Source organism: Budorcas taxicolor, chromosome 10, assembly GCF_023091745.1.
Source record: "Budorcas taxicolor isolate Tak-1 chromosome 10, Takin1.1, whole genome shotgun sequence".
Lineage (NCBI taxonomy): Eukaryota > Metazoa > Chordata > Mammalia > Artiodactyla > Bovidae > Budorcas > Budorcas taxicolor.
The window spans coordinates 43,295,769-43,310,966 of NC_068919.1; the positions used below are offsets into that span (position 1 = coordinate 43,295,769).

Consider the following 15,198-nt stretch of genomic DNA (forward strand, 5'->3'; position numbering starts at 1 on the left):
AAAAATATATTTTATTGGAGTAATCTAGAAAATTTGAGAACTGTTACATCTTTGGTATTTATATATAAATGTAATTTCCGTGGGTAATCCTATAGAGGGATTTACAGGATCAGAAAATACAAATTGAAACATTCTAGCACCTTTTAATATAAATAGAAATGCACTGATGTAGAGGTAAAAAAAAAAAAACCCTAGAACTTTTGTTGGGAAGCTATAAATAAGTTGGTTATTTCCCATCAGTTCTGCATTAGCCTTCTCTTAACTATGTCAGGGTTTATGATCTTTTAGGATTGTATTTTTATACTGATCACGTGTGCTTTAATTTCTTGTCCAGAAAGCAAAAATCAGATTTAGGGTCTCAGCATGCTCTAATTGGTTATTAGTTGAATGAATTTGACTTTTTAAATATGATATAAATGTTTATGGAAAGTTGCTTATATAAGCAACAATTAAAATTCTGTTGCCTTTCTTAATCTTGAAATAACTTGTTTTTTAAAAATACAGTAGTAAAGATTGAGGTATAAACTTTTCACAAAATATACTTAGTCTTCTTGCACTGAAAATGTTCATCTTGTATGGCCAGGAACTTCTAATGACCAATTCCTTTTTCACTTTCACCTTTGTTCCTGATAAATGTTCTTTAGGGTCCAGATTCCAATTGTAAATTCCAAGTCCATATTTACTTTCTCCCTGTGGAGGGAGGGAACAATATGTGAGTATTTTATATCTAATTTGCAACAGCAAGTCTTTTTAAAGGGGAAATATTCTAGTAGGCTGACATTTTTTGTATACAGTTAAGCTTGGTAGACTTAAGGTAGCAGAATGGTCACCCCTGTGTGTTAGCCAGTAGCTTTTCTAGCTCAGAGTGGCTCTCACTGGTGGTGGCAGCCGGCCAAGGGTGATCAGCTACTAGATCTATCCTCCTCTACCCAGCTGGTCCAAAAGGAGCTGCCTGAGCAGCTGTTTACCTGGGCAGTAGGGGTAGACTGCAGTTATCCCATAGAGGTGAGATCGCTGCTCTGGGAGATACTCATCAGTGAACTGGCCGGTGTCTCTGTTGACTGCTATAACACCATCCCTGGTGACAGAAAGGAAGAGTGAATTCATAGGATTTAAGACGGGGGTAGAAAAAGTCAGTTTATCGATAAACGAAATCTCTGCCAGACTTCTCAAATACATTTTTAAAATTAATTTAACTAACTTTTGACTTGGATTCTGAAGATCCGTCTGTATCGGTGATTCTCAAAGTAGTCCTCAGATCTATATTATCTGGGAACTTGATAGCAGTACAGATTCTTTGGGCTCCTACTCAGATGTCATGCTAAAGTTTGAGAACCACTGTGCAAATCAGAATTGCTGGGGGTGGAATGGAAGAACATATACTTAATGTTTCCCAGTTCCTCTTGGCGAACTAGTGTAAGGTGTAGTATTTTTCATTCTCCTAGGGAGCAACTAATATGTCCATAATGTCATTTTTTATTCCCTGAAGATCAGATTCAGACTAATGTCCTTGCTTTTTGGATAGTTTATTACCAAGTAGTATTGCTCACATGTAACTTAAAAATGGCAGAGCTATTAAATTTCTGGGTGATATAAAAGTATGCTTTTAAAAGTCTTCAGTAACACTTGAATATTATCTACTAATGAAGAAAGAATGAGAAAAAAAAAAGCTCAAGCATAGGGCTTAATTTCTAAAGTCACTTACTAACATGGTACAACAAGTGCTGTGTCCTCCAGAACAGTTTGCCTTTTCAGGCTTGTCCAGAGTGTTTCAGGCTCACCTTCTCCAGTCGGTGTGGTAGAAGTGATCTGCGTAGCTCACAATGTTGAAGGGGTAGTTGAGGTTGTTCTGAATGACACGCCGTCCAGTTCCATCAGGTAATATACACTCCAGTTTTTTAGTTCCTTTTAAAACAGAGATCCTTTTATATGATGAAAAAAATTTTTTTCTTTTACCAGAAACAGTGGCAAGTAAAATTCATTCTCAGAGAAAACAAAGGTGGAATATTTTATCCCCATTGCAATAATACAAATTAAAAACTATAAAATTTTCCTGTTCTATTACCAGTCTTCAGGTTGTTAAGACCATTCTAGTTTTTATTGGCATTTAAACTCTTAATCCTCTTTTGGAAAACAGGATTGCATTTACAGAAACCTGGCTAAGTTTCTCCCAGAGGAGGAAATAGAGATAAAGTTACATCAGTGTTAAAGAAGTTTACATGTGAGCTCGTAAACTATTAAAACATTTGGATAAATACCTGCCCTTTGTAAGCAATGTATGATAATAGCCAAGGCTGCCTTTTAACTAAAATCCTTTTTTTTTAGACTATATTATTTTCTAGGCAGAAATAAAAAGTAAAATGCTAGCCTGACTTGTATTTTTCAGTGTAAATATTTTAATAGCTAAACAAGACAGGAATTTCCAAGTGTGACCTCATGGACTGTGTATCCCACCAGGCTCCTCTGTCCATGGAATTCTCCAAGCAAGAATACTGGAGTGGGTAGCCATTCCCTTCTCCAGGGGATCTTCCCAACCCAGGGATTGAACCCAGGTCTCCTGCAGTGCAGGCAGATTCTTCACCAGCTGAGCCACTGGAGAAGCCATTTTCTCATGGAACCCTTAAGTAAATTTCAAATACCTATTAAAAATATCACTTGTTTTGGGCAGCTGGGTTGTAATATTGACCCACCTGCATTTTTGTCCCTTTTATTAGAATCAAATTCCTTAAGAACAGCTTTATTTTTTAGTATCAAATGAAACATAAAGTATCTTTTCAGTTGTACTAATAGTAACGAAATTATACAACAGAGAGCGAGAACCTGGGAACAGGCAGCCCAAATTTATTACTAAAGGAAGCCATCCTGCCATATTGCTTTTCAAAGAATGTCCCCAGCATAACATCATACTGACTGTTAGAATAACAGATACTTAGAGATGTTGCAATACTGAGACAAGAAAATAACCTCTGTTCATTTATCTAAGCCTGTCAATTCCAACAGTGTATAATACTTATTTTTAACCTACAAGATGTGCCAAGTGCTTGTGTTGGGGGAAGGAAAGCAGTAAAAAATAAGTTGGACATCGTACTAGCTCTCAAACTTACCGCCTCATTTATACACATAAGACCTCAGGAAGTTCACTGTAAGAATTGTTACAAAGTGTCCTTTAAAACAGGGGTCCCAAATTTCTGGGCTCCAATGCCTGATGATCTGAAGTGGGGCTAATACAATTAATAATAGAAATACAGTGCACAGTAAATATAACCTGCGCAAATCATCCCAAAAGGCCCTGTCCTCCCCCGTCCATGGAAAAACTCTTCGACGAAACCAGTCTCTGGTGCCGAAAAGGTTAGGGACGCTGCTGTAAAAGGCGTAGAGCGTTTGCTGTAGTGTTATAAATTTAAACCAGAAGTTCCAAATGGTGGGATCTGGTTTTACTGTAAAATCAGAGTGCTCACACTGCACGCTGTAGTGTTCTGTATTTGCATTCCATCAATAGTATTACCTGCATCTGCCCAGCAGAGCAGTTTGGAGAAGGGGTCGAAGGTTAAACCATTGGGTAGTCCAATGTCTTTATTCACTAGAATTCTTCTGTTTTCTCCATCTAAGGATGACATTTCAATCTTAGGTGCTTCTCGATTCCAGTCTGTCCAGTACAGATTGCTATGGGTAAATGAAACGGAGAAAGATAAACCTTCCTCAATGCGTAGAATGCAAATTTCAGAGTCAAAAACGCTGCTGAAAGTTAAAGCTGAAGGTTATCTTTATATGTCCCAGTTGATGACCTTAGCAATTATTGTAGACAGGAAACACTGCCACTGTGAAAATGGGGCCAGAGGAATAACACATCTGGTGTCTGAGTTTTGCTTACTTGCACCATTTTACACAGGTAACCCCACTATGGCTTTAACAACTGGGATTTCCTAATATGTTGCTGGAGGGAGACCCACCTCATTCCAGTTGAAGTCGCAGGGTTGGCCTGATCCAAGGTAGCCCCCAGTCTCTCTCACATACTCTTGAATTCTCTACATACCACATCACAGGCTTAGTAATTTCCTTGTTACTCTGTGATTCATTAGTTTACTGTCTTATTTCCTAGAACGTAGTAGAACATAGGCTCCATGAAAGGATAGACCCTGTCTTTGCCTAAACAGTGCCTGACACCTAGTAGATCCTCCGTGAATACTGTTAAATTAACGTGCACTTTTATGCTCATGTACTGACCCGCCCTACATTGTACTTAGAACCCAAGGGCTTCAAGTGAGGGTCAACAGGTAACAGAGGAGAATTAGGGAAGCCCAGCTGACCCCTGGATTGGATCCACAGCGATGGCACGAGGGTTCACTAGGTCCGTGTGAAAGAGGGCCCGACGCTCAGAGCCATCCAGCCTGGCCCTCTCTATCTTATCCAGGCCGCTGTCCGTCCAGTACATTGTTCTACGGAAGTGGTCGATGGCAAGACCTTCAGGGCTTATTAGACCTGAAATAAAGCAAAGGCAAGACTGAAGCAACTGCAGCTATGAAAGGAGAATCTGAAGCAGAAAGGTCTACTAAGTTCCAACAGTTAACGGGAAAATCTTGAGAGTCTCTAAAAAAACAGACTTAATAGAGAAGTAGGTCCTTTGTAGTTTTCCTGCCATGTCTAGTTCACTCTAGCCTCATAAGACCCCCCGCCCCAAGCCTGGTGGCACCAAGCGTCCCCAGGGCTGGGGCCACTCCCTGAGTTCCTACACAAGCCCTTCCTGTTCAGAGTCCTATCTAGAAGGTAGGTGGGAGACTTAGGCACAAAACAGGCAAATAACCTGGACTGAGTAGAATGAAATAAAATGGGAAGTGTCTTCTGGGTGGAGCTGCTGACCTGAGTTAATGACCATCTCGGGCTCTGCTCCTGGTTCCAAACTGGCACGGCTAATTGTCCGTCCAGCAACATCTGTCCAGTACACCATCCTCTCCCGGCAGTCATAGTCAATTCCCACGACTATGGAGCCCTGTGTGACCAAAACACAGAATTGGAAGAATTAAGATTCCTTGCACTTCCCCCGACTTCATGCTCAGCCACCTCACTCGTTTGTTCATGGCAGCATTGACCAGCCCTGCACTCTATGGTTTTATGGGCAGCTGGGCGCAGTGGGTAGAAGTATAGGCAATGGAGGCTGGCTTCCCTGAGCCAATGCCAGGCTTGGCCACTTACTTTGGCACTACCTTCATTTTGCAAATGAGGTGACAAAGGCATACAGAAGTTAACAGCACCTACTTCACATGGCTGCTATCAACATAATACCAGAAAAGCTTATAAAGTATCCTAACCAGTGATGAGTACATTGTAAGCTTTCAATAAGCATTATTACTGTTGCTGGTAAAAACAAAAGTGATTTCATGAAAAGATCAGCCCATTCAGTGATTAGAGGACAAATGTTAGTCTCAGCAAAGTAAGTCTTTAATACTTCACTGGACAAAAACTGACTCTGTCAAATGTAATCCAGCACTTTTTGAAAAAGCCTGTCTAAAATTTGCCAACATATAATGAAATCAACCCTCCCCTGCCCTGTCAGTCAGATCTTTCTTCTATTTGAGGTGCAGACACCCTTACCCTTGTCTCTGCGTCTTACTACAAAGCAATCCTTGGGCTGTACTCTAGTGTAAAAGAAAGTCTGTTAGAACTCGAAGGAACTGGGGAATGGTGGCCACCTGACTTCTGGCTTGGGAGCTCTCCCCTCCTTCCTTATTGCTAAATAAATGACAAAATCCTTTTTTTTAAGTGCTGAGTCGGTGATATTCCTTTCCAAAATTCTGCCCAGAAGTTGCTTCATTGAATTCCAGCCCAGACTCCTGCTCTGAGAAGCCCAGCAGATGTGCAAAGCCAACACCAACGCTGTCCCTGAGGTCTTGCAAGCTCGCTGCTTGCCTAACAAAGCCTCCTGGGACTGGCCTGACTGGGAGAGGAGTCAGGACAAGAAAAGCAGCATTAGGCTACTGTGGGAAAGTGGGCAGTTTTATATAGGATTTTAATTTTCAATTTTACTTGAAAATTGAAAGTTACCTGTCTTGGGCAAGGGGGCACATCCATACAGGCTTCCGTTAACCCAGGGGATCATGGGATTTATAAGCCCATTAATGATTTCAAGATTTCTTGGAGAAAAAAGTCCCACTTAAATCTTGTAGAGAAACTAAAAATCAGCAGCTAGTGTCTGGAATAACACACAATTCAAATCTTAAAAGTGGGGAGGGCAACCCATTGTAAGTGTCAGTGCCTTTCTGGTGAACTCCCTTCTCTTTCCTCCCATCTTAGTGAAGAAATCCCTGCTCCAAAATGGAGTGTGTTGACCATAGGGAAGCTGTCAGCTCGGGAAGCAGCCAGCATCCTTTGGGGAAAGCCCTGTCTACTCCTTTCCAGCATCATGTGCTCCCCATATTTTCATCTAGGACAGATTCAGCTGGTCAACAGGACCAAAGAGGAGGGAAAGGGTCCACAACAACAAGGCTATCACTAGTTGACTTCCAGAATATGCAGAGATGTCTAGGGCTTAAAGAGAATGCTGGGGGCTGGGGTTAAAAATCATTTTCCCTTGGATCCCCATCGCTGCTTCAGTATCCTGACAACTCTGAAATTCGCCTTCCACATAGCTGAAACCCCACACACCAACTGGAGAAAGTGGCCTTGATCAGTCAGATGCGGCTCCCAGCAACAGCACCCCTCCCTTAGGTTCCCAAAGATAACTGCCAAACAGGAGCCCTCCAGGAGCGCCCCTGCACCTCAGACCTTGCCCAGATCTGATAATGCAATACTGCCCCACCCCCAGGGGAGAAGTCCACTTTACATGCAGTGACAGCAGGGTCTTGGCCATGTCCTTCTGAAGCCTGGTACCATTGAGGGGCAAGTGGCCAATCTGCTGGCCCTGGGCATAGAGCAGGAAGGTGCCCACTGGTGGAGGGGTCACGTCGGGCCGGGGCATGGGCCGGATCGTGGGTGGAGCCACGGTGGGAATACCTGCGGTGAGGAAGAGGGAGGTGGAAGGAGCAGAGCGAAGGAAATGGTCAGTGGAGAGGAGAAGAAAAGTTTACTTCCCCATTTGCCAGAGCCTCCAGGAACATCAGAAGTTCTTTACTCTGGACAGATGTGCCCCAGATGTGCCTTAAAAGAAATTCTAATTTCCAGGGTTTTTTCTCCCAAAGATCAATTATACAAATCAGTGCCAATTACTGGGGAGGAAGACAACACAGTATTTCCCTTTGAACAAAGCAGAACATCCCCCTTTTTTTAAAAAAAAAGAAAAATATCCAGAGCCAGTGTTGTGTCAGCTTCTCTTTGGGGCCCCATGGTGACACCTGTCCCCTTACACTCCAGGCTCAGAGTAGTGGGAGCAGGCGGTGGCACTACATATTGAACTGAGCTCCAGATGTTCTAATTACAGCAAGTGCTGATGACAAAACCAAACGTTAAATCCGCACTGGGATTTGGGGCGGACAAGATTATAAATCAGCATAGCCCATCAGTGACTTCTTCCACTGGACCTGTCCACCCCTCATTCCCCCACCTTCACCCACAGCTGGCAGCTTCCCTACAGGGACCTCAACACGGCAGAGGGGAGGGAGGGCTGCCCTGGGGTGCTTACATGCAGGGGTGATGCCTGGTTGCGAGCGGGTGCCCTGCACCTCTCTGCCGTCCTGGTCAACACACCAGCAGAAGTCACTCTTGCCGTGGCACTGCAGTGGGGTGAAGTGGCCCAGGTCGTCGCACTGAGGCACGTACTGGTCGTCCCTGGGGGTGCCCCCGTAGTGCTCCAGCAGGCTTTCCCTCCAGCGCTCACAGACGGTCTGGGGCCTCTGGGTGGGCTCTGAGCAGATGCGGACAAAGAGCCTTTTGAGTGTGAGCCAAGAACAGACTGTAGCATGTGGTTCAAGATCCCCAGGCCTGGCCTCCTCATCTTCTTCCCCCTCATGTCCATAACAAGGCCTCAACCAAGCCCTTGAATGCTGGCCCCGAGCAGCAAAGTGCTCCAGGAGGTTCTGGGGATTGGGAGAAGGGGTTGTGACCCTCAGGCCAGGAGGAGTGTCATCAAGGCCCAGCCACATCAGGAAAGAACAAGAGGCAGTAACATCTGGGGTGCAGGGCTTGCTCAGCCTGGGAAGGGGCCTCTGCTAACAGCACTTCTGGGGACTCTCCTTGGGGACTCAGTGGCCTACATGATGCTTAAAGCCAATATTTATTCCTTCTTGTTTCAAACTCTGGGACCTGCATCTGAGAGGGCTGTCTTGAGACTGGCCAGTGTGTCTTAGGAAGTATTACCCAACGCCCTGCTTACGTGTGGCCCTACGTATCTGTCCGCTGGAAAACTATACTGAATAAAACTGACTATAATTAGTATGTGTGATCATAGAGTTGGTGGCAAACAACTTGATACAGACTGCGACACTCCGGCTCCTTGAAGTCCTTTGGCTACCCTGCCCTGGGTTTATCTCAAAGCTGAGGCCCCAGCTTCCTGCCGTGTTGCTCGGTCCCTCCCTTTCTCCAGCATCTTTCCCCATCCTTCCTCCTTCCTTCCTCACGACTGTGCTGAAACTCTTGTTAGCTTCTGTGGCAGAAGAGCTTCCCTACCAGCAGTTTTTTCCCAGACTGCTTCTACAGGGCTGCCAAGGCTCTGTCTCAGATACAGCAGTCCTCTGTCTGCGAAGACTCTGCTTGAGGCAGTTTAACTTGACAGTCTCCTAAGATAGGATGACCTACAGGAATTGAAGTACTGATTGAAGGTATTTGTCCTTCATTAATTCCTGCAACTCAGAGCCTGCAGAATCGCACATCATACCTACTTCTATCACCACGTGGATGTGTAACAGATCTCAGAGGAGAACAAAAGCTGAACTTTCTCCCCTCAAAGCTTCTCTCCCCTAGACTTTTCCATAGCATTATACAGCATCTCCACCTTTCCATTGCTCAGACTCACTAAACCCTGACTCCCTTCTCCCACTCTACATCTGATATATCAAAAACTGTCAGCTGATATCTCCACATCTCACCACATCTACCCCTGTCATCTCGTGCCAGAATTACTATGTATGTTAGCCTTCTTACTGGTTTCCCTGCTTCCATCATCTTTCCTGCTCCCCACCCCCTGCCCTGCTGTAAACTCAACCAGCAGCCAGAAAGAGTCCCTTAAAAAAAAAAAGTCATCTCATGTCACTCCTTTGGTTAAAACCTCCAATGAGTTCAAAGAACAGCTGGAAACACTACATTTGAGCACCTGGAAAGCCAGAAGATGGTGAATAAAATCTCCAGAGCTCCAACCAAAGGAGCACAACTCCAAGACTCACAATGTTGGGGGCAAGCTGATGCCCTTCAGGTTGCCGCTGGAGCTCATAACCCATGGGAAGCAAAGCTCTTTTGAAAACATCATGGAGAAAAAAGACTGACTTCCTCACCCAAATGTGTCTCAGAGGACCCAGAGAGGGAGATACCATTTCCTCAGACACTCGCCATCATCACCGGGTGGGGTTCCCTGAAGAAGTTCCCAGCATCGCCCCTGGTCCACATTCCAAACTCAGAGCATCAGTTCTTGGGGGACCACCCAACAAGGCACACAGCAGTCAGCCTCTGGGAAAGGAGTACCTCACGTCACTTACACGTGGGCATCTGTCATTGCTCACTATTTCAAGCTGTTTCTCAATCCAATCATGGATTTATTTCTCTTTCTGGCTGGCAGGGTTTTAAATACTTTTGAATTTTGGGCACAGAGTGTTCTCTCACCCGTGAAAGCGGACCCTATTATGCAGATGAGACTAGTCAGAAATGGCGACCAAGGCCAAACCAGCACCAAGAGAGGCCTGGTCATGGGAAAGAGTCTGCACAAAGGAACGTGCCCCTCTTGCTGTAATTAACATCTCATTCTCTTGGCTCCCTTCTGGATCACTGTCCTTAATACATGACTATCTTAATAAATTTAACAGGATTCTGAACCATTCTGTTAGGGCACCTCCCAACCATCTGATTTCTTCAAATCCCAGCTGGAATTTAATCAAGACTTTTTAAAGACTAGGCATGAGTGAAACAGAATCTCTCTGTATTTGGTGGGGCGGTGGGGGGGCGGGGGGGGGGCTGGGGTGGAACCTGAAAAATCTTTCCCCAGAAACAGGGGAAACAAAAAGGAATGTTATAGTGGAAGCAAGGGTATATAGACATCTAAAGCAAACATTACCAATGTTTACTTATATGAATCTTAGAAGCACTAATGTCCTGGCCATAACAATTCATATTATTGAAAGGATCAAAACTGGCAATCAAAATCAAAACTGTAATCAAAATTACAAAAATGAAGTAATTTTCAATTTCTTACTCTCATACATTAAAAGCCAAGACTGGTACTTATGGAACCTTCCTCAACAGTAAAAACTGATCTTTGAATAGTGAGCTCATGGATCTGTACAGGAATTACTTTGGTTAAAATGATAATGCTGTGTTTCATTAATAAAGTTCTTCTGTATTAAAAGAAAAAGTTCTTCCCATCTTTGAACAACTCAACAAAGGAGCAGCAGTCTGCCTTGGCAACCTACAGTTGGCGTGAACTCTTGAGTGCTTGGAAACCACACACCACACCCATGCAGACAGGGAGTGCTTAGACCATAACAGACAAGTTCATCAGCAGCATCTTAGGTCTCTAAGGTAAACAGAACAGATCCCTGCACCTCTTCTATAGGTGGCAGGAGCAAGAGTGATTCCCCATCGACATGTTGGGAAGAGGGCTGGGGTTAGCTTAGAATAAACCAGTGGGATCCACCTACAAGGGTCACACTTATTTTCCCCACTGATATTAAAACAGACTTCAGACTATTTCCTGCACTCCACAAGTCAGAGACAAGTGATACAAAGTCACATGGGGAGGCCTCCCTGACCTTACCAGGTGTGCACTGAAATCCATCCCCGTAATATCCAGGTTGGCAGCGGCAGGAGAAGGAGCCAGGGGTATTAGAGCAGGTGGCCAAGGGGTGACATCTGTTTTCCGAGCATTCGTCGACATCTGCAGCAGTCAGGGACAGAGAGGGAGGGAAGGAAGGAGCATGATTTCACTGAACACGTGTCTCAGTGTGCGTGGATCGACACCCAGGCATCCACTTCAGAAGACCCTCGTGTAGGGGCAGAAACATACTGGCACCTTAAAGGGTACAGAGGGTACGGAGTGCAAGGGACACGTCCAGTGTAGAAGTCAGACACGGCCTCTCACACAGAAACACATCCTGGCGCCTTTCGTCCACAGTTAATGCCAGGAGGTTATTACCTCTGAACTAACCTTTAGCCCATAAATAATTTCCTTTCAGTAACACTACAATAAATATATATAACAATAGTTTATTTTTTCCTTTCTTTATTGGCACTATCTCGATATTCAGTTCAGTTGCTCAGTCATGTCTGACTCTTTGCGACCCCATGAACCGCACCACTCCAGGCCTCCTTGTCCATCACCAACTTCAGAGTTTACCCAAACTCATGTCCATCGAGTCGGTGATGTCATCCAGCCATCTCATCCTCTGTTGTCCCCTTCTCCTGCCCCCAATCCCTCCCAGCATCAGAGTCTTTTCCAATGAGTCAACTCTTCGTATGAGGTGGCCAAAGTATTGGAGTTTCAGCTTCAACATCAGTCCTTCCAATGAACACTCAGGACTGATCTCCTTTAGGATGGACTGGTTGGATCTCCTTGCAGTCCAAGGGACTCTCAAGAGTCTTCTCCAACACCACAGTTCAAAAGCATCAATTCTTCGGCACTCAGCTTTCTTCACAGTCCAACTCTCACATCCATACATGACCACTGGAAAAACCATAGCCTTGACTAGGCGGACCTTTGTTGGCAAAGTAAAGTCTCTGCTTTTGAATATGCTATCTAGGTTGGTCATAACTTTCCTTCTAGGAGTAAGCGTCTTTTAATTTCATGGCTGCAATCACCATCTGCAGTGATTTTGGAGCCCCCCAAAATAAAGTCTGACACTGTTTCCCCATCTATTTCCCATGAAGTGATGGGACTGGATGCCATGATCTTAGTTTTCTGAATGTTGAGCTTTAAGCCAACTTTTTCACTCTATTCTTTCACTTTCATCAAGAGGCTTTTAATTCCTCTTCACTTTCTGCCATAAGGGTGGTGTCATCTGCTAACCCTCTTCCAACAACACAAGAGGACTCTACACATGGACATCACCAGATGGTCAACACCGAAATCAGATTGATTATATTCTTTGCAGCCAAAGATGGAGAAGCTCTATACATTCAGCAAAAAACAACACCGAGAGCTGACTATGGCTCAGATCATGAACTCCTTATTGCCAAATTCAGTCTGAAGTTGAAGAAAGTAGGGAAAACCACTAGACCATTCAGGTATGACCTAAATCAAATCCCTTATGATTATACAGTGGAAGTGAGGAATAGATTTAAGGGACTAGATCTGATAGAGTGCCTGATGAACTATGGACAGAGGTTCATGACATTGTACAGGAGACAGGGATCAAGACCATCCCCATGGAAAAGAAATGCAAAAAAGCAAAATGGCTGCCTGAGGAGGACTTACAAATAGCTATGAAGAGAAGAGAAGCTAAAAGCAAAGGAGGAAAGGAAAGATAAAAGCATCTGAATGCAGAGTTCCAAAGAATAGCAAGGAGAGACAAGAAAGCCTTCCTCATTGATCAATGCAAGGAAATAGTGGAAAACAACAGAATGGGAAAGACTAGAGATCTCTTCAAGAAAATTAGAGATACCAAGGGAACATTTCATGCAAAGATGGGCTCAATAAAGGACATAAATGGTACGGACCTAACAGAAGCAGAAGATGTTAAGAAGAGGTGGCAAGAATACACAGAACTGTACAAAAAAGATCTTCACGACCCAGATAATCACAATGGTGTGATCACTCACCGACAGCCACACATCCTGGAATGTGAAGTCAAGTGGGCCTTTAGGAAGCATCACTACGAACAAAACTAGTGGACGTGATGGAATTCCACTTGAGCTGTTTCAAATCCTGAAAGATTATGCTGTGAAAGTGCTGCACTCAATGTGCCAGCAAATTTGGAAAACTCAGCAGTGGCCACAGGACTGGAAAAGGTCAGTTTTCATTCCAATCCCAAAGAAAGGCAATGCCAAAGAATGCTCAAACTACCACACAATTGCACTCATCTCACACGCTAGTAAAGTAATGCTCAAAATTCTCCAAGCCAGGCTTCAGCAATACGTGAACCATGAACTTCCAGATGTTCAAGCTGGTTTTGGAGAAGCCAGAGGAACCAGAGATCAAATTGCCAACATCCACTGGATCTTGGAAAAAGCAAGAGAGTTCCAGAAAAACATTTATTTCTGCTTTATTGACTATGCCAAAGCCTTTGACTGTGTGGATCACAATAAACCTTGGAAAATTCTGAAAGAGATGGGAATACCAGACCACCTGACCAGCCTCTTGAGAAACCTGTATGCAGATCAGGAAGCAACCGTTAGAACTGGACATGGAACAACAGACTGGTTCCAAATAGGAAAAGGAGTACGTCAAGGCTGTATATTGTCACCCTGCTTATTTAACTTATATGCAGAGCACATCATGAGAAACGCTGGGCTGGAAGAAGCACAAGCTGGGATCAAGATTGCTGCGAGAAATATCAATAACCTCAGATAAGATTGCCAGGAGAAATATCTCCCTATAGTACCAATTTATAGATGCAAAAGAACCCAGTGAAGCTCCAACTTAGTTTCTCAACTAACAAACACATTCAGTCTTACATAATCAGAGACTCCTACTACCTAGAATGTCCAAAAACTTTCAGAAATTAAAAAAAACTTTTTTAAATCAGAAATTTACTTTCCACCTTTAGAAGAAATATAGAAGTATAAGAAAAATATCATCAGAGGATTTAAGACAACACATAGAAAAGAAAATTTAAATTTGTCCAGGTTTTCAGTACAAACAGTTCAGGTCCCAACATTCCTACACAGTACCATGTGGATTAATCTTCATATTTCTCATAGCTGCAACATCCTGAAACTTCAAAGAAAGGCGGATTTACATTCCTTTTATTTACTGAAATCAGTGCAGGCAGACAATAGCAACACACCGCCCCTACCCTCCACCCTGCTGCCAGGAAAAAAATGTCTGACAATCTAACTGCTGAAACCAATGGCCAGTAGTTGAGATAAGCCATCTTCAGAGACAGGAAGTCTTCCTGAGCGAAGAGGGGATCAAGGCGGTGGATCTGATCAAGGCTCAATGGAAAATAAAGCAGTCACACCCGAGCTAACATACAAAAAATTTTTTAAAATTGTGTGAAGAGGGAAAAAAAATGGGACGGGATGATCAACATTAAACCATGAGAACAGGAGTCAGGATGAACTATGTCGAATCTGTACAGCTTGTGACAGAGACACATGGCGCCCTGGAAGCTGGAGACTTAAGAGCCCCGAATGCAACGCCAGTCAGCTGGGGACAAACATGGCTCCTCGCGCCCAGCCTCCCAGGTCCCAGATGAATTCTCTCCTGGGGTGATCAGTGCCACCCCTGCTGTGACCACGTTGCACCGAGCCACCTCTCCATCACTAAGGGCTTTTCCCATCTACCAGTAAGTAGACGTACTGGACACAGCACAGACGTTCTCTTCAGGAGAAAGGAAAATCTCTGACATTGTAATTAGCAATGTAATCACTTACACTGCTTATCCTCCTGATCTGGCATTTCAGTTCAGTTCAGTTGCTCAGTCGTGTCCGTCTCTGCGACCCCTGAATTGCAGCATGCCAGGCCTCCCTGTCCATCACCAACTCCCGGAGTTCACTCAGACTCACGTCCATCGAGTCCGTGATGCCATCCAGCCATCTCATCCTCTGTCGTCCCCTTCTCCTCCTGCCTCCAATCCCTCCCAGCATCAGAGTCTTTTCCAATGAGTCAACTCTTCGCATGAGGTGGCCAGAGTACTGGAGTTTCAGCTTTAGTATCATTCCTTCCAAAGAACACCCGGGACTGATCTCCTTTAGGAATGACTGGTTGGATCTCCTTGCAGTCCAAGGGACTCTCAAGAGTCTTCTCCAACACCACAGTTCAAAAGCATCAATTCTTTGGCACTCAGCTTTCTTCACAGTCCAACTCTCACATCCATACATGACCACTGGAAAAACCATAGCCTTGACTAGATGGACCTTTGTTGGCAAAGTAAAGTCTCTGCTTTTGAATATGCTATCTAGGTTGGT

The 15,198-nt window shown here is 44.2% G+C and overlaps 1 protein-coding gene across 1 annotated transcript in view; it reads right to left on the reverse strand.

Annotated features, from left to right (window-relative positions):
- Positions 1–22: 22 nt before the first annotated feature.
- Positions 23–15,198, reverse strand: part of NID2 (nidogen 2) — an 83,154-nt gene continuing 67,978 nt past the window's right edge. Inside the window, exons 12-20 of the mRNA XM_052646617.1 lie at positions 10,889–11,008; positions 7,613–7,834; positions 6,818–6,987; positions 4,858–4,987; positions 4,308–4,479; positions 3,506–3,663; positions 1,782–1,905; positions 969–1,078; positions 23–690 (exon numbers count right to left, since the gene is read on the reverse strand). Of these exons, the coding sequence (XP_052502577.1) occupies positions 680–690; positions 969–1,078; positions 1,782–1,905; positions 3,506–3,663; positions 4,308–4,479; positions 4,858–4,987; positions 6,818–6,987; positions 7,613–7,834; positions 10,889–11,008 (1,217 nt within the window). The 3' untranslated portion in view covers positions 23–679. The remainder of the gene's footprint in view (positions 691–968; positions 1,079–1,781; positions 1,906–3,505; positions 3,664–4,307; positions 4,480–4,857; positions 4,988–6,817; positions 6,988–7,612; positions 7,835–10,888; positions 11,009–15,198) is intronic.